Source organism: Macaca thibetana, chromosome 17, assembly GCF_024542745.1.
Source record: "Macaca thibetana thibetana isolate TM-01 chromosome 17, ASM2454274v1, whole genome shotgun sequence".
NCBI lineage: Eukaryota > Metazoa > Chordata > Mammalia > Primates > Cercopithecidae > Macaca > Macaca thibetana.
Window position 1 is genome coordinate 31,111,870 of NC_065594.1, and position 23,428 is coordinate 31,135,297.

General features: G+C 37.4%; 1 protein-coding gene across 4 annotated transcripts in view; it reads left to right on the top strand.

The window, feature by feature from the left end:
- The window catches only part of SUGT1 (SGT1 homolog, MIS12 kinetochore complex assembly cochaperone), a 65,903-nt gene extending 42,720 nt beyond the window's left edge, over window positions 1-23,183 (top strand). For all 4 annotated transcript variants that reach the window (XM_050766353.1, XM_050766355.1, XM_050766356.1 and 1 more), the window contains 5 exons: window positions 319-415; window positions 1,488-1,595; window positions 11,492-11,582; window positions 15,589-15,770; window positions 23,063-23,183. In XM_050766353.1, coding sequence (XP_050622310.1) covers window positions 319-415; window positions 1,488-1,595; window positions 11,492-11,582; window positions 15,589-15,770; window positions 23,063-23,164 — 580 coding nt within the window. In that variant the 3' untranslated portion in view covers window positions 23,165-23,183. The remainder of the gene's footprint in view (window positions 1-318; window positions 416-1,487; window positions 1,596-11,491; window positions 11,583-15,588; window positions 15,771-23,062) is intronic.
- Window positions 23,184-23,428: the final 245 nt, after the last annotated feature.

Below are 23,428 nucleotides of genomic sequence, written 5' to 3' on the forward strand. Positions count from 1 at the left end.
GCTGTTTAAAATAAATGGCATCTTTAATATTTATATTAGTTTAAGCACAACAGTGTTGGAGATGAGTCAGAACCCAGAAAATCATGCAAGTATTTAAGTCTGCTGGAAAGGTGTGAGCATCATCTACCTTACCATTTTTTTCCTTTAGTACAGAGCATAAAAAACTAGTTAAGTAAAGTTGTTTCTGTGAATCAATAGCTGCTTTGCTGTTTTCTTCCTCCAGGTGGAGCTCTTGTTGTTTATCAGACTAGTTTTTGTTTTGACAATAGCTTTAAGAAAATTAGAAGTGTTATTTAAGTTTCTTTTTTTTTTTAATAGGTATGACTGGTATCAAACCGAATCTCAAGTAGTTATTACACTTATGATCAAGAATGTTCAGAAGAATGATGTAAATGTGGAATTTTCAGAAAAAGAGGTCAGTAGACTTTGAATCATTTTTCAATGTTAATTACTATTATTTGTAAATTTAGTATATTGCAGAATAATCTATAACACTTTATCAGATAAATGTCATTTCTTCCTGAGATGATGTGGAAAACGCTGAGTAAAATCTGAAGCCATTGCTTTGAGATAAGAATATGTATGTTGGTAAGTTATAGCTGGATGTGCTTTTTTTCCCTTCAGATTTGAAATTTAGAGCAGAATTTCGTTACATTAGTAAGATAATGTGATTTGTTTATACTTTTGTGGTGTACTTCATGAAAAAGATCTAGTTTTGTGATCACACATGTCTTAGAATTGACTAACCATGTTAAATGAGTGTGACTTTTTTTTTTTGTTTTTTGAGACATAGTGTCCGTCTTGCCCAGGCTGGAGTGCAGTGTCGCGATTTAGACTCACTGCAACCTCCTCCTCCTGGGTTCAAGCAATTCTTCTGCCTCAGCCTCCTGAGTAGTTGGGACTACAGGCCCATCCCACTGTGGCTGGCAAATTTTTGTAGCAATGGAGTTTCGCCATGTTGGCCAGGCTGTTGTTGAACTCCTAACCTCAAGTGATCCACACACCTCGGCCTCCCAAAGTGCTGGGATTAGAGGCATGAATCACTGTGCCCAGCCTCTTGAGTATGACTTTTAACAACTTGATTTCTTAGCATTTAGTAGAGAACCTTTTAATAGATAATTTAGAAGAGATAGTGATAGAGCTGTATGTTTTGCACATGAATTACTTTTTGTTATATATCATTTTGCTTTTGTATGTTTTCTTGAGATTTAAATGTCAAATAGGTGTGATTATATGACAAATATTATGAAACTTACTCTTTTCTGCTGTTTAATGATATATATAAGAATTCATGTCAAGGATAACAGATGGAAAAAAAAAAAAGGTTCTTAAATCTTTCAGAACCTTTTGAGGTTCTTAAATCTAAAATCCCATATGTAATGTTTAAAATAATTTGTAACATTGAAGATTTATAATTATTTTGTCTAGGTTTTTTACCCTCCATTATATACATTTGCAAAATGTGATGGTAATTTTGTGTTCATTAGTTGTCTGCTTTGGTTAAACTTCCTTCTGGAGAGGATTACAATTTGAAACTGGAACTTCTTCATCCTATAATACCAGAACAGAGCATGTTTAAAGTACTTTCAACAAAGGTAAGACAATTGAAAAGGTTTGTTGCTAGTAATATTTTCAGAATTATAGAAATACTGGTGAACTGATCACCGATGTGTTTATGAGCTTGTAGATTCTTTCAGCCCTTTATATTTATAAGGGACAGGGAAAAGAAGAATGATAACTTTTGAGTGTAAGGGTTATTTTACCTCTCAAATTCTAGTACAGTAAAGTGTAAAAATCCACTTAGCTTGTGTGGTGTTTGTGCACTTATTAAAACAGATATAATGTTTTTCAATAAAGAGATTTTTTTAAAAGATACAATAATGAGCCTATCTTTTAAGATTGGATACTGGCCGGACGCGGTGGCTCAAGCCTGTAATCCCAGCACTTTGGGAGGCCGAGACGGGCGGATCACGAGGTCAGGAGATCAAGACCATCCGGGCTAACACGGTGAAACCCCGTCTCTACTAAAAATACAAAAAATTAGCCGGGCGTGGTGGCGGGCGCCTGTAGTCCCAGCTACTCGGGAGGCTGAGGCAGGAGAATGGCGTAAACCCGGGAGGCAGAGCTTGCAGTGAGCTGAGATCCGGCCACTGTACTCCAGCCTGGGTGACAGAGCGAGACTCCGTCTCAAAAAAAAAAAAAAAAAAAAAAAAAAAAAAAAAGATTGGATACTGACAGTGTCTCTTCTCTTGAACTTGTCAGTTTTGTTTGTTTTGATGTACACATACTTCTCTCACCCTACCTCATGCAGTTAAAAATACAAACTACTATAAAGATGAATCCTCCTTTTTTTTTTTTTTTTTTTTTGAGATAGAGTCTTCTTCTGTCGCCCAGGCTGAAGTGCAGTGGCACTGTCTCGGCTCACTGCAACTTCTGCCTCCTGGATTCAAGCAGTTCTCCTGCTTTAGCCTCCCAAGTAGCTGGGACTACAGGCATGTGCCACCACACCCTGCTAAATTTTTGTATTTTTAGTAGAGATGGGGTTTCACCATGTTGGCCAGGCTGGTCTCCAGGTCCTGACCTTGTCCTTTTTTTTTTTTTTTTTTTAATTAAAATGAATTTTACGTTACTTTGTAATGAGGGAACAATGAATAAATTATAGTTTGAGTAGTTTTTAGATTCCTTTATAGTTTCTAAAAGAAGTAGAGATATACAATAGAATTAATGTTCAGAGAGTATCACTCAAAAGATGTAGATAGTAGTGTAATTTAGTAGGAAAAATACTGAATTGAAAATTTAAAAATCTGACTCTGGATCTTTGCTTGCCCTGTGAATTTAGTCTAGGCACAAAATGACTATAAGACTGAATTTTCAGCACCTTTGAAAGGAGGGCTGTGGACCAAATGAACTCTGGAGTCCTTTCAGCTGTAGAATTGTGTGAAGGTATATGATAAATGAGTTAATGGGAATAAATGATATAGGTAGGCTTTTTCCATTACTTTTTTTTTTTTTTTTGAGATGGAGTCTAGCTGTGTCACCAGGCTGGAGTACAGTGGTGTGATCTCGGCTCACTGCAACCTCCGCCTCCTTGAATCGGGTTCAAGTGATTCTCCTGCCTCAGCCTCCTGAGTAGCTGGGATTATAGTCACGTACTGCCACACTCAGCTAATTTTTGTATTTTTAGTAGAGACGGGATTTCACTATGTTGGCCAGGATAGTCTTGATCTCCTGACCTCGTGATCCGCCCACCTTGGCCTCCCGAACTGCTGGGATTACAGATGTGAGCCACCGCACCTGGCCTACTACTTTTTTATACACAAGTCCTGCAGCATACTGTGCTACTATTTATTAGGTTGAAGCTCTAAGGACATGTGAAGCTTCCTGTTGTGGAACAGGATCGGGGCTGGCCTGTGTCGTGAAGAATGATAGTTGGGCTTGCAAAAAGGAGACAGCTGCAGAGTGTTGGAGAAGGAAGTGCAAAGTGAAGTAGTTTTTGCATCTAGTTAAAAAGGATCTGCCTATTTATTTGAAGATTGTCAAGAACAAAGCTGGTTAATTATGAGGCAGATTTTTGAAATAGCTGCTTGGGACAGTAGAAATTGAGGAAAGGGACAAAATCTTACCAGGATTTTGGTCTGTCACTGGTCCTATCCACATAGTATAGAATTTGTTTAATAAAAGAATTATTTTGAGTAATCAAGCACAAAATAGGTAGATTTGAGAGGGATATAGTTCAGAAAATTATGAATTTGACTTTTTTTGATATGTCTATCGAGATTGCTAATGCAAGTGAGCCGAAATCACGCCACTGAACTCCAGCCTGGGCAACAGTGAGAGAGACTCTGTCTCAAAAAAAAAAAAAAAAAAAAAAAAAAAAAGTTAATGCATGTCCATTTGGAGTTATTTAAATCGAGTGTGAATAAATGATAAATGACTTAAGAACTTACATTACTGAGCCACCTCCTATGGTGGAAGAATATCATGTGTGGTAAATACACAGATGTGTGGCAAGAGTCGAGGATAATTAAGCATTCTTACCTCTTTTTTCTCTTTTGAGTCTTGGATTTGTTAATTTTAACCATTCTTCAACCATACTACTGTATTCTCAGTTTGCCTCTTCTGCCCCTTTCCTCTTTAAATACTAAGTGACTGCTTTTCTTTCTTGTATAGTAGTTTATGTATACATTTCATGTCCCTCATTTCTATGCAAGTCCTTGAGGATAAGAAGCATGTTTTATTTGTATCTTTGTACGTGCCCCAGTTAGGATCCCCAGATAAAGTACAAGATGCTCACTTAAGTTTGTATTTCAGATAAACAATGAATATTTTATGTAAGTATGTTTCATGCTATATTTTTATTTGTCAAACTTGGCAGCCCTCACCACGTACATTGTACAGTGGGTGCTTAGTTCAGTGAATGAATTAAAATTGGATTTTGGTTTTAGTCCCATGACATTGGCAGAGTATTTTTATTCTTAGTTTTGCAGGTGGAAAAAAAATCTGAGGTTAATGGACTTTAAATACTTTCCCCAAGTTTACCTGGTTAAGTAAATTGTCTGGCCTGACCCAGGAGACATAGATACACTTCTGACTGCCAACCAAACTAGTGCATCTTTGCTTAGGTTTTTCTAAGTTTTGAATTGGAGAACTTAGATTCTAAGGATATGTTCTAAAGAATTATTATTTTTCTTGTCCTGACCCTGGAATCTCCATATTTTATATATCATATATGTGTGTGTGTGTGTGTGTGTACACACACATAATCTTGTTAGATTACTCTTAAGCTATTTGGGGGGAAGCAAATTGAAAGAAGTTTTCTTAATTATGTCTTGGGGAAATAATTGATAAAATCTTTGAATTTCCTTTTTCATACAGTAGAGGAAGATAATATTAAAATACTGAAAGTAAAATCTCTGGGTTACTGAGGCTTACTTCGTGGACACTTAAGAGACAGCAGTACTAAAATAATTTGGTTTTCATGTATTCAGATATCTTGATTGTTCTAATGTCTTGGACCTTTGTGAATTGAGAAAGGATGCATTTTGCAGAGGAGAATCTGCTTAATAGTAGAGATTCTGTAAAATTTGCAGCTTAAAAGGGCGATTTCTTTGCTTTTGGGAATTCTCTTTTCTTTCCCACCTTCAAGATTGAATGTTGCATATCCATGTATAACCAGTGGTGGCTAAATATTACTAATTTGAGTGATACGTAATTAGTGATGAAAGTAGTAAGAGGTAAAACCCTGAAATTAATGAAATAGCATTTCTCAACTATTTTACAATGTAGTATCCAATATGTTTTTCCAAGCCAGGATTCATATTTTTTCAGTATCTCTGATAGTTATTGCTACTTTTTACTGAATATCAGCTTTAATGTCAGCCTATTAATTTTTTAGAAATTAAGAAACTATATGTCTTTCATTTCATCTTGTTGATTTCATGACAATATTCTCTGGTCACAATCTTAGAATTGTGACTTTAGTGGCACCCATATTGTGAAACATGCATTTTAAAAATTAATTTTCCTTCCCTTTAAGATTTAGGATTTGCAAGTTGGGCAAGGTGGATCATGCCTGTGATACCAACACTTTGGTAGGCCAAGGCGGGTGGATCAGTTGAGGTCAGGAGTTCGAGAATAGCCTGGTGAACATGGTGAAACCGTTTCTGTCTCTACTAAAAATACAAAAAATGAGCTGGGCGTGGTGGCAGGTGCCTGTAGTCCCAACTACTCGGGAGACAGAGGCAGGAGAGTCACTTGAGTCTGGGAGATGGAGGTTACAGTGAGCCGAGATCATGCTGTGCCACTGCACTCCAGCCTGGGTGACAGAATGAGACTCTGTCTCCAAAAGAAAAGAAAGAATTAGAATTCTCAGTCTTTTGGGGTGAATTTGTCCTTGTGAAAATGTTCTTGTGTTCTTATTTTTAGTCACAGTAATGTATACAATATAAAATATGAAGGCCTGGAATTGTGAGAAATAAAAATGTGTATCTTAGAAACAAAATAGCCTCCTTTTTCTTCTCCCACTAAAATTTGAGAAGTTTTAGAGTGAATCCTATTTCTTAATGTTCATAGAAGAATGTATGTATGTTAAAGAAAAGTCCTGGTAATAATGTAATGGAATGGGGTATTTGGGCGTGATGCTTCTGCTGGTCTGAATACATAAATATGGGAGTTTTTAAAATTATTGTTTTGTTTTGCTTTTTTAATACAGTGGTGGTGATAATAGTGAGATTTGATTTTTTTTTTAACTGAATTAGTTTAAAAAGATCACCAATTGTAGATCTTGGAATGTATTCTTTTTGTATATTTTGTAATGTATATTCATACATTTTTAAAAGAAGAATTTACTCTACATAATTTTCAAACAGCTACACTTTGTTGATATTTTTATCACATCCTTACATATTCAACAGCAAAGCATTTCGGCATATGCATATACTGTAGCTTATTTAGTTAGTCCCATTTTGTTTGACCTGTGGAGAATTAGAATAGGTGTTTTGACTGTTTTATCACGTCAGGCACTGTATTGTGTATTATCTCATGTAGTTCTCATAGTTACTGCATGGTGTAGGTATTTTTATCCCCAGTTTACAGGTAGAGAAACTTAACCCAGAGATGTTCAATAATTTGCCCAGGTTTTTTAACCGATTATACTGATCAGGATATTGATAATATCAGTCTGTTGTTATTTGCCAGACACGGTTCTTTAGTCTTTTCATACATAATGTCATTTAATCTTCTTGAGAACCCTAAATGAGTCAGGGCCTGCTGTTCTCATTTTATAGGAGAAACTGAGGCTCCCTGAGATTGAGTTGCTTGCTTGTGATCATACATCCAACCAGTGGCACCTATTTGTGACTCTTCTAATTATACAACTGATTGTTTTTGTCTTATTCTCAACCCCTGCTTGTTTCTGAGGAAATAAGTAAAAATCCTAGCTGAAAAAGTCACTTACAGCAAATTATTTCATATCTTGGCTCCTTCATCTCTAAAATATGGATAACAATCTTTTTTTTGTAGGGTGATTCCATTAAGTAAGATGATATATGTGAAGCATGTGGCATACAGGATATGTAATAAGAGCTCAATAAATGTTACTAGTACCTTTCTTATTGTTTTATTTTAGTTATTTCGATTTTTATTCAGGCTGTAAACTCAGCAAATGCGTATCATAGAAAATCTGGAAAAGATAAAGGAGTTTAGGAAGTAATCACTCAGACTCACCACTCAGATGAAATTCTAGCATGTTTCCTTTCAGATAACTCGGTATTTCCTGATACATAGGTCAGTCACTACACCTGACACATACTGGAATCTTTTTGTTTATGGGAATGTCTCTCCTGATTGATTAATTTAAGAACAGAGGCTGTGTCCTTATGTACCAGCACTGTTTCTGGCACAGAGTCGTTACTCAGCAAATATTTGAAATGAGCTGTTAGAAGTTTGGAGAAGATCTTTCAGTCTTCTCCATTCATTGCCATTTTTTTGCATTTAAGAAATGATAATAGAAATATTTTAGTGTAAAATCAAGGTAGATGTATTAGTCTGGGTTCAAAGACTGAGCTATTATCAGACAAAGGAATTTGATGTAGCAATTAAACGTGCAAACAGCTCAGTAAGAGTATGTTGGGAAGACTGTATTCTGAAGATTAGAGGAACAATTATTTAATGAGTACAGTCTTGAAGTGTATGGGTCTCAAAAGTTTGCCAATAAATTGGCCCAGCTTTTTAGTCTCTGGGAAAGATCCCTTCATGTCAGTCTGTAGTGGTAGGTGGGATCTGACTTACCACTTAAGATGGTGGTGTCAGGATATCACGACTGCTTAAGCGTAATGACATCTCTTTAAATCTGAAATTTCTTTCATTGGAAAGAATTAAACTGCTATGCAGAGGAGACTTTAGAAGTGGATGGTAATACATATACTGTTGAGAACTAATGATCCAGCACAGAAAGGATTCTTATGTGTAAACTGTGAATACTCTTTTGGGATATTAGCACCTTGAGAGCCTTCCCTGTACATATGAGAACAACATTCAAGCAAACTACCGAAGTTTTAAGTTACTTTTAAAGTATTTTTGACTTAAATGAAAATAGAATGGTTTGTTAATGGTTGCAATAAAAACCTCTGAAATTGGACTAGTGCTAATTCTAGACCTATGTGCCAGAATCATCAAGACTTAAAACTTCATTTTTAAAAGCATGTACGAACATTGAAAGTGAATTAAGGGTAAAAAGGATTTCATAGGAAATAGTCCCTCCCTTCTTTTACTTTTTTTTTTGTTGGGGGAGATAGGGTTTCACTCTGTTGACCATGCTGGAGTGCAGTGGAGTGATCATGGCCCACTGTGGCCTCAACCTCTTGGGCTCAAGTGATCCTCCCACTTCAGCCTCCCAAAGTGCCAGGATTACAGGTGTGAGCCAACACACCTGGCCCCTTTTACCTTTTTTAAAAAGCTACTTTAAGTGGTTTATTACATGCAGCTATTTTAATGAATGTATTAAGTGTAATTTCAAGTTGAGGTCAGCTTGTCTCAGCTGAAGCAGGTTGTTACTAAGAGCTTTGCCTTTGGCTTTATAAAGTCCTCTTCATACTGCACAGTTATTCAGGTTATAGTGGTTTTCAGTAGATGCGAATGCTACTCTGTGCTGCTCTTCAGGTGAAACAAGGAACTTTTTATAGACAGTATGTTCATAGTTACAGGAACATGAAGTGTGAATATAGGGTGGCCTGTGGCCAAGTTTAATGTGGTGATGTACACAGTATTTTCCAGACCCTCATTTTTTAGACAGCTGAAAATTAAAGAAGATGCAATTTTAATTTCAGATAATATTAATAGTTCTTTTCAGTAACTGTTGCTGTGTCATTGCCATCTATTTGATTTGTGTTCCCTCTTAATAAATACCATAGCATTGACAAAGTAACCGGAGTACAGAAAATATTGGTGGTATATTACTTTATAAAAAATTAATTGTAGTTCACTTTAGGGAATTCTAGAAATTCTTATGAAATATGTTTTTATGTATGTAGAGTTTAAACAAGTAAATTACACCAAAGATACTATACTTTTTTTTTTTTTTTTTTTTTTTGACAGTCTTGCTCTGTTGCCCAGGCTGAAGTGCAGCGGCACAATCTTGGCTCTGTGCAGCCTCCACCTCCCAGATTCAAGCAATTCTGTCTCTGCCTCCTGAGTAGCTGGGACTACAGTCATTTGCCACCACGCCTGGCTACTTTTTGTATTTTTGGTAGAGACAGGGTTTTGCCATTTTGGCCAGGCTGGTCTTGAACTCCTGCTCTCAGGTGATCTGCCTGCCTCGGCCTCCTAACGTTCGGGATTACTACTCTTAGCTCTTATCCCAGTGACATTTGTTTCATATTTTTCTCCTATTACGAAAACAGTTGTTTATTACATTTCTTTGCTCCTAAAGAAAATAAAAATAAACACTTGAGACCACATACGCCACATACATATACCATCATTTTATCTCTGATTAAAAATACTGGCAGTTTTCCCTATGTTAGCACTTGTTAAGGTATTTTAAGGTGCAAATTTTGAAGGTCCTTTTGCTGAATGCGTTTGGTATAAATATTACCAGGAATTGCTAGTTTAAATGAGTCATCTGATAAAAGATAGAAGAACCAAAGGGTGAATAGGCTTCTCTTTTTAAGTCTGCCTTTTGATTTTTTAATTCTGCTTACAAAAGTTGTGATCCTTTTCATAGGAAAATAACAGAATATAAAATTCTAATTCAATTGCTCATTTAAAGTGTTTCATATAATGTTTATTGTAGTCCTTGCTTTAATATTTGTACTAAAAATGCTGATTTTAGCCTGTTAAAATAGAGGTGGGAGCATTATTTGAATAAAGAAAACAAAAGGTAGATAAAATGCTATGTGATTGTGTGTGTTAGGGGTAAAGATAGACTCTGGGGGCTAGCGTTAATTAGAGTAAGAGATACCATTAGGATACTATTAACTTTTCATTGTATTTTTATTATTATTTTTTTGAGACAGTCTGGCTCTGTCGCCCAGGCTGGAGTGCAGTGACGTGATCTCGGCTCACTGCAAGCTCCGCCTCCTGGGTTCACGCCATTCTCCTGTCTCAGCCTCCTGCGTAGCTGGGATTACAGGCACCTGCCACCACGCCCGGCTAATTTTTTGTACTTTTAGTAGAGATGGGGTTTCACCATGTTAGCCAGGATGGTCTCGATCTCCTGACCTTGTGATCCGCCAGCCTCAGCCTCCCAAAGTGCTGGGATTACTGGCGTGAGCCACTGCACCTGGCCAACTTTTCATTTTAATAAGTTAACTTAGTCTTTTCGGTAAATAAGTGAACTTAGTCTTCACACTGCTCCCCGATGCAGTGTCCTTTCTACCCGTGCTCCAGTTAGGCCGTTCCCTGTGCCTCTGTAGACCTACGCCTTCACTCTTGCAAACGCTTCTACCCTTCAAAGCCCTTCAAGGCATATAAAGCCTTTCCTCTTCACAGTCAGGTGTGCTTCTCCTGAGCTTTTAGAACATTTACTTATTTACAACTTTAGTAACTTTCTTAAAGTATCTCACATACTTCGAAATGGTCGAGGATGTGTGTTTAGTATTTTAAAAATCCAGCCGGGCATGGTGGCTTATGCCTGTAATCCTAGCACTTTGGGAAGCTGAGGTGGGAGGATGGCTTCAGGCCAGGAGTCTGAGACCAACCTGGGCAATCTAGTGAGACTCTACAAAAAAATTTAAAAACATTAGCCAGGAGTGGTGGCAGTTGTCTGTAGTCCCAGCTACTTGGGAAGCTGAGGCTGGAAGATCACTTGAGCCCAGGAGTTCAAGGCTAGAGTGAGCTGTGATCGTCCTACTACACTCCAGTCTAGGAGACAGAGCAAGACCCTGTCTCTAAAAATAAAACAAAAACCTCCCACAGCCTTGAAGACTATACTGTCTCATAGCAGGTGCTTAGTAATTATTTGTTGAATGAATGATTGCCAGAATGTTAGTGTTAGTTGTATTATGTTTATACAGTGAAATAAGTTTCTCCACCGTGAAACAGGTTAATGCACATGTAAATGCAGTAATTCTTTTAGAATCAGATTTCTCTGTAGTGGCATTATTGACGTTTTGGGGGATTGCCTGGTACATAGTAGGATGTTTAGTAGCAACCGTGGTCTCTACTCACTAGATGTCACTACCACCTCTTCCCTCACTCCAGTATGACAACCCACAGTGTCTCCAGACATAGCTAAATGTCCCCTGGGTGGCAGAATCATCCCTGGCTCAGATTGCTTTGGATGAAAAAAAGCATATGTATTTCAAGTCTCTTCTTGATTGTAGCTTATGTATAGTATGTTTATTTTTTTTTTTCAAGGGTGAATTTTGAGTGTAGAAACAAAATCGTTTCATAGTTCTTCAAATTTAACCTTGTGTAATTTAAGGAAACTGCATTTTTTACTGTTTTGTGTATTTTACTTCGAGTAATGGATTTTATTTGGTGTTTCCTCCAGATTGAAATTAAACTGAAAAAGCCAGAGGCTGTGAGATGGGAAAAGCTAGAGGGGCAAGGAGATGTGCCTACGCCAAAACAATTCGTAGCAGGTTTGTTTTCTGGCCTTGATAGCTTTATATTCATATTGTGTTGTGTAACTGAAATTAAATAGTAATGAACATTCTTTTTGCTTTCATTATTTATGTTCTGAAGATAAGATACATTGAGTATAATAAGGTTGCTCCATAATGAATATAAAGTAGCCTTTCTGTTGAAAGTTCTAACGTCTCAAATTCTAAGAGTAAAATGAATGGCAGCAAAATCCCAGAGGGAGTTCGGATTTATTGTTTACCACGTAAAGTTTATGACATCAGTTGAAGGATGTTTATTTTTGTGTGTTGGCCCCTCCTGTTGTTTCTTTTTGGGTTGTAAGTTGGTTTACTCAGCTGATGTATTTCCCCCTCTTCCCTCTCCCTCTCTCACTTACTCCTTTCTATTCCTTCTACTGATATTGTCATCTGATTTCCTGGAATTTTCAGGGCTTTACAGGGTACGGTATCTACCCCATTTCTTATTGCTAATTTAGAGATGAACACAAATAGGTAATAAATGCCAAAGGAAAGTCTAGGAAAAGAGTAGAAAACCAGGCTTCATTGTATATATAGTCCTGTAAGAAACAGACAGAACTTTGTGTTGAGGTCAATTTTAAGTATATGCAATAACTAGATAAGAATTTTTGTAATGGACTAATTCACAGCACACTCAGAACTACAACCTAAGATTATGTTTTATAGCAATAGCCTCATTAATGAGTGGAGGGAAATTTCTTTTTATTAGAAGTAATAGTCTGATTTAATGACTGAAACAAGCTAACATGTGTCTCAGCTACTTTTTCTGATTTTGACTGCTTTCTTCTGTAACAGAAAACACATATTCCTTGTGGCACCTTTTAGAAAACACCAAGTTATTCAACAGATCATTCGTGTGTGTGTGTGTGTGTGTGTGTGTGTGTGTGTGTGTGTGTGTATGTAGTTATTTCTTTAGAAATAATTTTGGATGTTTAGAAGTTTCAAAAATAAGAGATTCTCATGTAGCTTTCACCCAGTTTCCCCCGGTGATAGGGTCTTAACTAGTCCAATGATTACCTCTTAAGTAGTCTATGGTATAATTTTCAAAATCAGGGTATTAACACCAACAGATACTTTCTAAGGACTGAAGTATATCTAGTTGGTATTTGAGGTATTTAGTTAAGCATCTGCTTCCCACTTTATTGGAAAGATATATGTGCTGCTTTTAGGACTGACTCCAAGAGATTTTGAGGCTGAGGTTTATATGTAGCTGAAAGGTTTAAAAAAATATAATCATTTTAAATGTAGCATCTTACTTGATTCTAACAGCCCTGCATAACAGGCAGCCCCTTAGTACTCCTCCCATTTTGCAGGCTCAGGAAAGTTAAGCTCAAGATTATCCAGCAGTTCTCATTGTCTAGGACTAAAATCTAGGTCTTCTCAGTTGGTTCCGGTTACTCTGTTAACCCCTTGTCTACTTGTTGCATACGGCTTGTTGTTGCATTTTCTAACAATGGGAACAGTCTTTGCCGACATGAGTATCTATGTAGTTATTTGATTTTTTTTTTTTTTGAGACGGAGACTCGCTCTGTCACCCGGGCTGGAGTGCAGTGGCCGGATCTCAGCTCACTGCAAACTCCGCCTCCCGGGTTTACGCTGCCTCAGCCTCTGGAGTAGCTAGGACTACAGGCGCCCGCTTAGTTTTTTGTATTTTTTTAGTAGAGACGGGGTTTCACCGTGTTAGCCAGGATGGTCTCCATCTCCTGACCTCGTGATCCGCCCGTCTCAGCCTCCCAAAGTGCTGGGATTACAGGCTTGAGCCACTGCGCCTGGCCAGTTACTTGATATTATAGTGAATGAGCAGGGAGGTTACTCATCTCTCAGTAGTAGTTCTACCATCTCCAGGTGTTAAAAGTTTTTCTGAGATTAAAGATCAAGGTTTTTTAGTGTTATAGTTACCATGTTTTTTCTAAACTCAACACCTTAGATATTCAAGATGATATTCTTCCTGTCCTGTTTTTGTAAGAAATTAATATGCTTGTCAGATTCCTGTGTATTGCAAGCTGGAGACTGTAGATAAGGGCAAGTCACTTAACCTATCTGAGAGCCAGCTTGCTTATCTGTAAAATGGAGATTAAAACCTCTGTGCTCATGCTTCCTGGGAGTCAGCGTTAGGATTAATTAAATCCATGTTTCCCGGGCTCTTAACTTACCATGGCATGCATTTTTTTGTTTTATCTGGCTTCTAGTGAAAATGTACAAAGATAGAAGGATGTCTAGTAGAAGGAAGGTGGATAGGATTTTCAAAACAATATATTTGGCCCTGAAAAAAAACTATGTGTTGGTGGTGTGTGTGTCGTTTTGTCTTGTTTTGAGGAGGAATGGGCAGGGAGAAAGTCGGTTTACAAGTGAAGTGAAAGCGTAGAAAAACAGTGGATGTTAAATAGTTTCTCAGCTATTTTGACAAAAGGGATATAGAGAGCAGTATTGGGAGGAACATTTAGATTAGTATTAATGTATCCTAATACATGCTGATGGGGAAATTTTGAATTGGGTTTTTTGAAGACTACAGCTGTTTTGTCCAACACAGTAGCTGCTAGCCACATGTTACCTGTTCAGCACTTGAAATATGACTAGTCTGCATTGAGATCTGCTATGTGAAATATATGCCACAGTTTGAAGACTTAGTATGAAAAAAAGAAAAGAATGTAAAATACATTCTTTTTGTTGTTTTTGGTTTCTTTTTTTTTTTTTTTAAAAAAAGAGTCTTGCTCTGTCAGCCAGGCTGGAATGCAGTGGCACTGTCATGGCTCAGTGTAGCCTCAACCTCTTGGACTCAAGCAGTCCTCCCACCCCAGCCTTCCAAGTAGCTGGTACTGCAGGCATGTGCCACCATGCTCAGCTAATTTTTTTTTTTTTTTTCCCATAGAGATGGGTTCTCGTTATGTTGCCCAGGCTGGTCTCACACTTCTGGCCTCAAGCAGTCGTCCTACCTTGGCCTCCCAAAGTGCTGGGATTACAGGCGTGAGCCCCCATGCCCAGCCTCTGTCGGTTTCATGTCAAAATGATACTATATGTGATATATATCAGGTTAAATAAAATATATTATTAAACTGCATTTCACCTGATTCTTTTTAGTAATGTAGTTACTAGAAATTTTAAAATTATATATGTGACTCGCATTTGAGGCTGTCATATTTTTATTGGACAGTGAACAGAGCTGCTCCTATAGCTACTAGGTTGGCTAGTTATTTTCTAATTATTTGTGTGCCAAGATCTTGATGCCTTTGGTCCTTGGAGCAATCTTGGCAGTACCCCGAGCCCCTGGGCCAGTGGCCTTTCTGGCTGCAAGCAGCCTCTGTTTACAAACCCCAGTGTGCCCTACAAATACTGTTATTTGCTAGGTGTATGGCATGTGGACATTGAACTTCAGATCATCAAGTATAGTACTTTAAACATTTAGGCATTACTTATTGTTACTGCCTATTGAAATAATCTTATATTTTTGATGTGGGGAGAGTATGCAGTGGCATGGATGATTATTTATATTTTCAGGCTATTTATACTCTGAAGGATACTAAATACTTTAGAAAAAGCCACATTTTTAACATTTATTAAAATCTTAGTTATGAAAGATTTCATAGGTATCCTTTAAAAAAACTTTTATTTTTAAAATTGTACTGTCTTTGCAACTTTTCTGAAAACATAAAAGTTCTGTATATTTTTCGTCTAGTTTCTCCTGTTATCAGCATGAAGAATCTGCTTTTAATCTAATCTAATTTTATATAATGTGTCAGAAGTTTACACTTTATTGAGTTATTGTACTCAAAAGAAATCCCCAGATTTTACATTATGGTAACTGACTCAGTTTTTAGAAATGTAAATTTTGTTACTGATGTGTATACCAGAAAGACACTTACTGCATACGTGAAATTCAGTAACCTAAACTGTTTGCTAAGATGTTCCATATACATAGTCACAAAGTTTACATATTCTTGACATAATTGAAATATGTTGATTAATTACTTCTGCCTTTTTTACTTCACAGATGTAAAGAACCTATATCCATCATCATCTCCTTATACAAGAAATTGGGATAAATTGGTTGGTGAGATCAAAGAAGAAGAAAAGAATGAAAAGTTGGAGGGAGATGCAGCTTTAAACAGATTATTTCAGCAGATCTATTCAGATGGTTCTGATGAAGTGAAACGTGCCATGAACAAATCCTTTGTAAGAATATAAACTTTTAAAGATATATATATGGGAGCAAATTTTACATATTTTAAAAGAGAAAATTGGTAATGTGAGACCAAATTGCGTGTACTATAGCTGGGAGAACTTTTTGAATAAGGTCTGTCTGAACGTTTCTTTTTGCTCTAAGAGTAATTTTTGAGGAAGTTGAAAACTTATGGAAGAGACGAGAAACAAGTAGTTTATCCTAAGTAGGTATTTTTTATCAATGAGTTAGATTGATATGGAATCATCTTACTTGGATTTATCACAGTAGCTGAGTGAACTTCTGTTGTGTCCCTTCTAGATTCGTATGTAGTGTCAATGTTAGAGATGAAGAATATAGATGTGAAACTTTCCAGAATAGTGTTTGCAAGTAGAAGGTGCACATTATTCATTGGTTTAACAACTCTCTTAAGAGAATTCAGGCTTTTTGTCAGGGCAGCATAAATACCTAAATTAGACCTCAAGATTTTAGTAACAATTCGTCACTGTAGAACTTTATAGATTATTTAGCTTGCAGTTGTAATCATGTGACTTTTATTAATACCAGTAGCTCTGGAAATATGACTCTTTTAAGACATTCGTGTTTACAGTAGAAAGTTAAATTTAGTATTTAATAATTTAATATTTAGTTAATGTGGTTGAGGCTCAGGTATTTCACACTTAAGAAATATGTGGTAATTGGTCATGATTGTGCTTTTCACAGTTTGTTTATTTAGAGACAGGGTCTTGCCCTGTTGCCCAGGCTTGAGTGCAGTGCGTGATCTCGGCTCACTGCAGCCTCTGTCTGCCAGGCTCAAGTGATTCTCCTACCTCAGCCTCTGCAGTAGCTGGGACCATAGACATACACCACCACGCCTGGCTACTTTATTTCTTGTAGAGATGGGGTTGCGCCATGTTGCCCAGGCTGGTCTCGAACTCCTGGCTTCAATCTAGCCACCTCAGCCTCCCAAAGTGCTGGGATTACAGGCGTGAGGCACCTCAACCAGCCTCACTATTAATTAAAATTTTTTTTTCCATCACTTTTGGGAGGCTGAGGTGGGAGGATCACTTGAGCTAAAGATCTTGAGACCAGCCTGGGCAACATAGAGAGACCCTTATCTCTACCAAAAAAAAAAAAAAAAAAAAAATTAGCTAGGCCTGGTGGCATGTGCCTGTGGTCTCAGCTACTTGGGAAGATGAGGTGGGAGGATCTCTTGAGCCTGGGAAGTCAAGGTTGCAGTGGGTTATTTTTTATGCCACTGAACTACAGCCTGGGCAACAGAGACCCTCTCAAAAAAAAAAAAAAAGTTTTCATTAAACTTTTAGTTTTGAGATAATTGTAGATTCACATGCAATCCTAAGAAATGAGATTCTTTCTACCTTTTACAAAGTTTCCACCGATGGAAACATTTTGCCAAAACTGTAGTACAATGTCACAACCATGATATTGACAGTTAAGATAGGGAACGTGGCTGCATGCAGTGGCTGACACCTTTAATCCCAGTGCTTTGGGAGTCTGAGACCACAGGATCCCTTGAGGCTAGACCAGCCTGGGCAATGTAGTAAGATCTGGTCTCTACAAGAAATTTAAAAACTAGCTTGTTGTCATGGTGTTGTGCCCCTGTCAGCTACTTAGGCATCTGAGGCAGGAGTATTGTTTGAGCCCAGGAGTACAAGCTTGCAGTGAGCTATGATCATGCCACTACACTCAGCCCGGGCAGCAAAGTGAGACCCTATCTCTTTAAAAAAAAAAAAAAAAAAAAAGAGAGAGAGAGAGATACAGAAAGCATTTTCATGGATTCCAAGGATCGCTTATGTTGCTATTTTATGGCTATACTCACCCCACCTCTACCCTTCCATGATCCCTGATGATCACACATCTGGCAATCTTTGTCAGATATGTAGTTTGCAAATATTTTCTCCCAGTTTGTAGTTTTCATTTTCTTAGCAGGGTCTTTCATAGAGACAAAAGATTTCATTTTGATTAAGTCTAATTTACTGCTTTTTATGGATCATGCATTTAGTTTCAAGTCTGTTAACTCTTTGCTTAGTCCTAGATCTCAAAGACTCTCCTATTTAAAAAATAAATAAAAGTAATATTGTTTTACATATTACATTTATTTTTTATTTAGAGATAGGATCTCATTCTGTCACCCAGGCTGGAGTATAGTGGCACAGTCACAGTTCACTGTAACCTCAAAGTCCTGGGCTCAAGTGATCCTCATGCCTCAGGCTCCCAAGTAGATGGGATTACACATCCATGCTGCCATGCTTGGCTAATTTTTAAAATTTTTTGTAGAGATCGCAGGGGGGTGGGTCTCTGTGTTGCTTAGGGTAGTCTCGAACTTCTGGCCTCAAGCAGTTCTTTGGCCTTGGTCTCCTGAAATGCTATTGTTATAGGTGTGAGCAACAGCACCTGGCCTACATATTACATTTAAGTCTGTGATGCATTTTGAACTTTTATGTCAAGTGTGAGATTTAACTTGAGATTCCTTTTTGTGGGGTGGATAGTATGTTCAAGTGTTCTGGCACCTATCTCTTCTCATTGAATCACTTTTGCACCTTTCTCAAAAATCAGTTGAGCATATTTGTGTGAGTCTATTTCTAAGTTCCCCGTTCTGTTAGATTGAGCTGTATGTGATCTATATGTATGTTCCTCTGTCAGTCCCACCGTCTTGAACTGTAGCTGTATAAGTCTGAAATTGGGCAGACTCATTCCTCCTACTTTATCCTTTATTTTCACAATTGTTTTTAGATACTCTAACTCATTTGTCTTTCTTTGTAAATTTTAAAATAAAGTGATGTATATGTAATTTTGGTGTTCATTACTAGAATCTAGACATACAGTTAATTTTATGTTTATCTTGTATTCTATGACGTTGCTGGACTCAGTTGTAGGAATATTTTTGGATTGTTACTTTTTTAATGTGGACAATCATCTTCAAATATGGAAGTTTTATTTATCTGCAAATAGAGTTTTATTACATCCTTTTCTATCTGTGTGCCTTTTATCTCCTTTTCTTGCTGTGTTTCACTGGCTGCAACTTCAGCACTGTGTTGAGTAAGAGTAGTGAGAGTGGACATCCCCCTTGCTTCCCATTTTAAGGGAAAAGTATTTATTGTTTCATCATTAAGTAGAATGTTAACTGTAAGTTTTTGGTAGATGATCTTTGTCAAGTTATGAAAGTTCTGTTGTATTCCTATTTTTCTGAAATTTTTTTATCATTAACTTTTAACATTGACTTTTTGTCAGATGTTTTCTCTGTGTTGATAGGATTATATGATTTTTCTTCCTTAGCCTGTTAATGTGATTTTATATGATTAATATGATTGATTTTCAAGTATTGAGACAGTCTTGCATGAGCCCTACTTTGTCATATAGTGTATCTCTCAATTCTATCTTCTAATGTTTTGTTATGGGTTATTGTGTCTATATTCATGAGGAATATGAGTCTGTACTTTTTGTGCTATCTTTGGTTTGGTGTCAGAGTAATACTTTGTAAAATGAATTAGGAAGCATTTCATCCTCTTCGATTTTTTAGAAGATATTGTGTATAATTGGTGTTAACTTTTTTTAAGTATTTGGCAGAACTCACCAGTGAAACTGGAGATTTCTTTACTAGGAGATTTAAAGTTATGAATTTAGTTAACCTAAAGTTTTTATCGGACTGTTCAAATTGTCTGTTTCATATGGGTGACTTGTGGTTTGTGTTTCTGATAAACTGATCCATTGTGTCCAAGTTGTCAGTGTTTATTTAGTCCCTTATTCTTTTTGTTTGTTTTTTGTCTTTTTTGAGATGGCATTTTTCTGTCACCCAGGCTAGAGTGTAGTGGTATGATCATAGCTCACTGCAGCCTCAGCTTTCCAGGCTCAAGTGATCCTCTCATCTCAGCCTCTCTAGTAGCTGGGACTACAGGCATGTGCCACCATGTCCAACTAATGTATTTTTATTTTATTTTATTTTGTAGATACGGGGTTTTGCCATGTTGCCCAGTCTGGTCTGTAACTCCTGAGCTCAAGCGATCCACCCATCTTGGCCTCCCAAAGTGCTGGGATTACAGTAGTGAGCCACCGCACCCGGCCTTGCTTACTCTTTTGATGTCTGCAGGGTTTATAGTGATACTTTTTTACCATTCTTATAATGGTAATTTGTGTCTTTTCTCTTTTTTCTTAGTCTCCTAGAGGTTTAAAGGACACCTTACCTAGCATATGCTTACCCATTGGCTAGATTTGCTTATTTTATTGAATTTTTTCTCCCAAAGAATTAGCTCTTTGTTTCATTTTTTTCTCTATTTTTTGTTCTACATTTTATTCATTTCTATTATTATTATTATTCTGCTTGCTTTAGGTGCATTTTGTTCTTATTTTTTTAGGTTCTTAAGATGTACATTTATCTACTATCTATTTCTATGTATTCACTCATTTTTGAGACAGGGTCTCCCTCTATCGCCAGGGTGGAGTGTAGTGGTGCGATCATGGCTCAGTGCAGCCTTGACCTCCTGGGCTCGAGTAATCTTCCTGAGTAGCTGGGATCACAGATATGCACCACCATGCCCAGTTAATTTTTTAAAATTTTTTTAGAGACGAGGTCTCCCCATATTGCCCAGGCTGGTCTTGAACTCCTGAGCTCAAGCAGTCCCCTCCCATGTTGACCTCCCGAAGTGCTGAGATTACAGGCATGAGCCACCATGCCTGGCCTGTTGTCTGAAAGTTTTCTGTTTTCCTAGGCAGCGTCCTTTCCTGATCTCTTGGCAAGAGAGAGCAGGGGTTTGTTGGGACTTTTTTTTTCTTGTTTGTCCTCCCTGGTGTTTCCAGCTTCTTCAGCTCCAAGTCTAGGATATATGAGGCAAAAGGAAAACCCAGAATTTGCCACCACGTCATTTCTTGAGTCCCAGGGTCCTTGGTAGGTCTGTCTTCACTTTACCTTTTGGTGTCTTTACTTTTTTTTCTAGACAGGATCTTGCTCTGTTGTTCCAGCTGTAATACAGAGGTGTGATCATGAATCACTGCAGCCTTGAACTCCTGAGCTCAAGTGATCCTCCCACCTGAGCCTCCTCAGTAGCTGGCACTATAGGTGTGTGCCACCACACCTGGCTATTTTTCTTCTTTTTTTTTTTTGTATAGAGATAAGGTCTCGCTGTGTTGAACAGGCTGTTCTTGAGCTCTTGGACTTAAGCAATCCTCCTGCCTTGCCCTCACAAAATACCGGGATTATAGGTGTGAGCTACTGCACCTGGCCCCTTGTAGAGTCATTTTATCTTTGTTTCATATGTAGCGTCTAGGCTGTTTAGTCGATTTACTACTGGGAAGAATAGGAAAAGTACATCTACTCGATCTTCCCAGGAGAAGTCGTTCTCACTTTTGACTTTTGAAAGTATGGTAGACAAAAGTAGCAGTACATCAGATCAAAGATGTCAAGTCACATCAAATCAAAGATCAAAGATAGAATCTGCAATCATTTTCATATAGAAACTTTGACAATTATAACCAAATTATGTATACCCATAAAATAAGCCATCTGTGCAGCAACATTGATCTGGACTATACCAGGGGCTTCTGTCCTTGTGAGAATACAAAAGAAACTAGACCTCTTTCTCTGTAATCTCCTTATCTAGTTGGGACAAAAGACCAACATATACAAAATAATCACAGGGAAATGCTAAATTGCCCTGCAGTCTATTAGAGATGCGGTGGCAGGGGGCGGAGCACGATAAGTGTCATCAGCAAATATGGTCAGATTGTAAACTAATCTACTTTTTTTCAGTTTTATAACTGAAGGTCCTCTTGGGGTAGTTTGTGTTTGTTTGTTTGTTTATTTGAGAGAGAGTTTCGCTGTGTCACTCAGGCTGGAGTGCAGTGACGCGATCTCAGCTCACTGCAACCTCCGCCTCCCAGATGCAAGTGATTCTCATGACTCAGCCTCTGGAGTAGCTGGGACTACAGGCGCGTGCCACTATGCCCAGCTAATTTTTGTAGTTTTAGTGGAGACGGGGTTTCACCATGTTGGCCAGGCTGGTCTTGAACTCGTGACCTTAGGTGATCTGCCCGCCTCAGCCTCCCAAAGTGCTGGAATTACAGACGTGAGCCACTATGCTCAACCTTGGGGTAGTTTATTATACAGATTTGTCAAATGTAATTCAGTCATTTTATTTAAAGCCTACTATGTGCTAGGCCACTGTGTTTAGAACTGGGATATGAATATTAGTAAAATGTACTCCTTGCCCTTAATGAGCTCTCAGCATTAGTTGAAGTCGAGGGTGGAAAGCAGATATAAGAAGACAGAACCTTAAATTGCAACAATGCAGTGGGACACATGTTATGTAAGTGTATTAGGCTTACGTAGACGAATTTACAGGAATAGAGAAATAAGAGGTCAGAGTAAAGCCACGGAGAGGTGATGACATTTCATGTTTGGAAGATGACTAAGGACACAAAAACTCACAGCTGTGCAAAAAAGCCCATGTAAGGGAGCTCAGTAGAGCGTGTCGGACATGGGGTTACATTGAGGTTCCAGTGTGTAGGATGTGTAGCTGTATACATTGGCCACTAACCCAATTGGTTATTTTTAAGTGTTTATATTTTAATAATTTGCACTATTCTTTGCTGTGGTTCAAATCCATTGATTTTTATCATATTAAAATAAGAAATGTCCAGATGTTTTTTAAATATATTAATGAATATTCTTGGGTTGTTAGTGGGTGGTATATTCAGTAGATGGTAAATAAATGACCAATTTTTCACTGAGACACTGACTTTCTATACCTGCATATATGTACCTTGATTTTTAAAGAATTTTGGATAAACTTGCTTGTGTTTGGCACAAAGAGAGCACAAAGTAGAGGCCTTAAAGTTCTCTTCAGCTGATATAGAAAGAGATTATTTTGACTGGTCTTTATGGTCTTCAGCAAAAGAAATTACAATAATCACTGTTTTGGGGGAGCTAATAATTGAAGGTAGTTTAATTTGAACCTTCATTTGAAGGTCGTTTTTCCCCGTATATGTCTATGCTCATTAGCAAAGGATGTAGTGCACCTCCCTGACTACTTTAGGATTTCCTTTTCAGATTTTATTTAACTTGTTAACCTCTGGAATGCCTAAAATTAAATAAAAATACTGTTTTGAGTTTATATTGAGCTATGTATTTTGTCTGTGTGTAATCTGTTATATATATGTATTGTATAGAGTTTATATTGAGCTGTATATAATAGCCAATATTTGGGGCTCTATGCTTGGAACATTTTTAGAAAAATATTCTATTTTGATTATATGGTCCAGGAATTAATCTCATTTTAATTTTTCATTGCAGATGGAGTCGGGTGGTACAGTTTTGAGTACCAACTGGTCTGATGTAGGTAAAAGGAAAGTTGAAATCAACCCTCCTGATGATATGGAATGGAAAAAGTACTAAATAAATTAATTTGCTCTCACTGTATTATGTATATTCACCTAATGCCCATTGTGTATTGATATTGCATTCTTGAATTTTGAACACTGAATATCTTTTTGAAAGATTATACCTCTTTACCTCTTTGTGCTTTAGAAATTATTTTCCTTCAAGTGTTCAAGTCTAATGAAGAATGAAGATAACATTTTATCACTTCTGTCCTTAAAGATTTCAGACATGGTGAAACTGAATAAAGCGTATCACTTGCTCCTAGATAGATTCATTCTA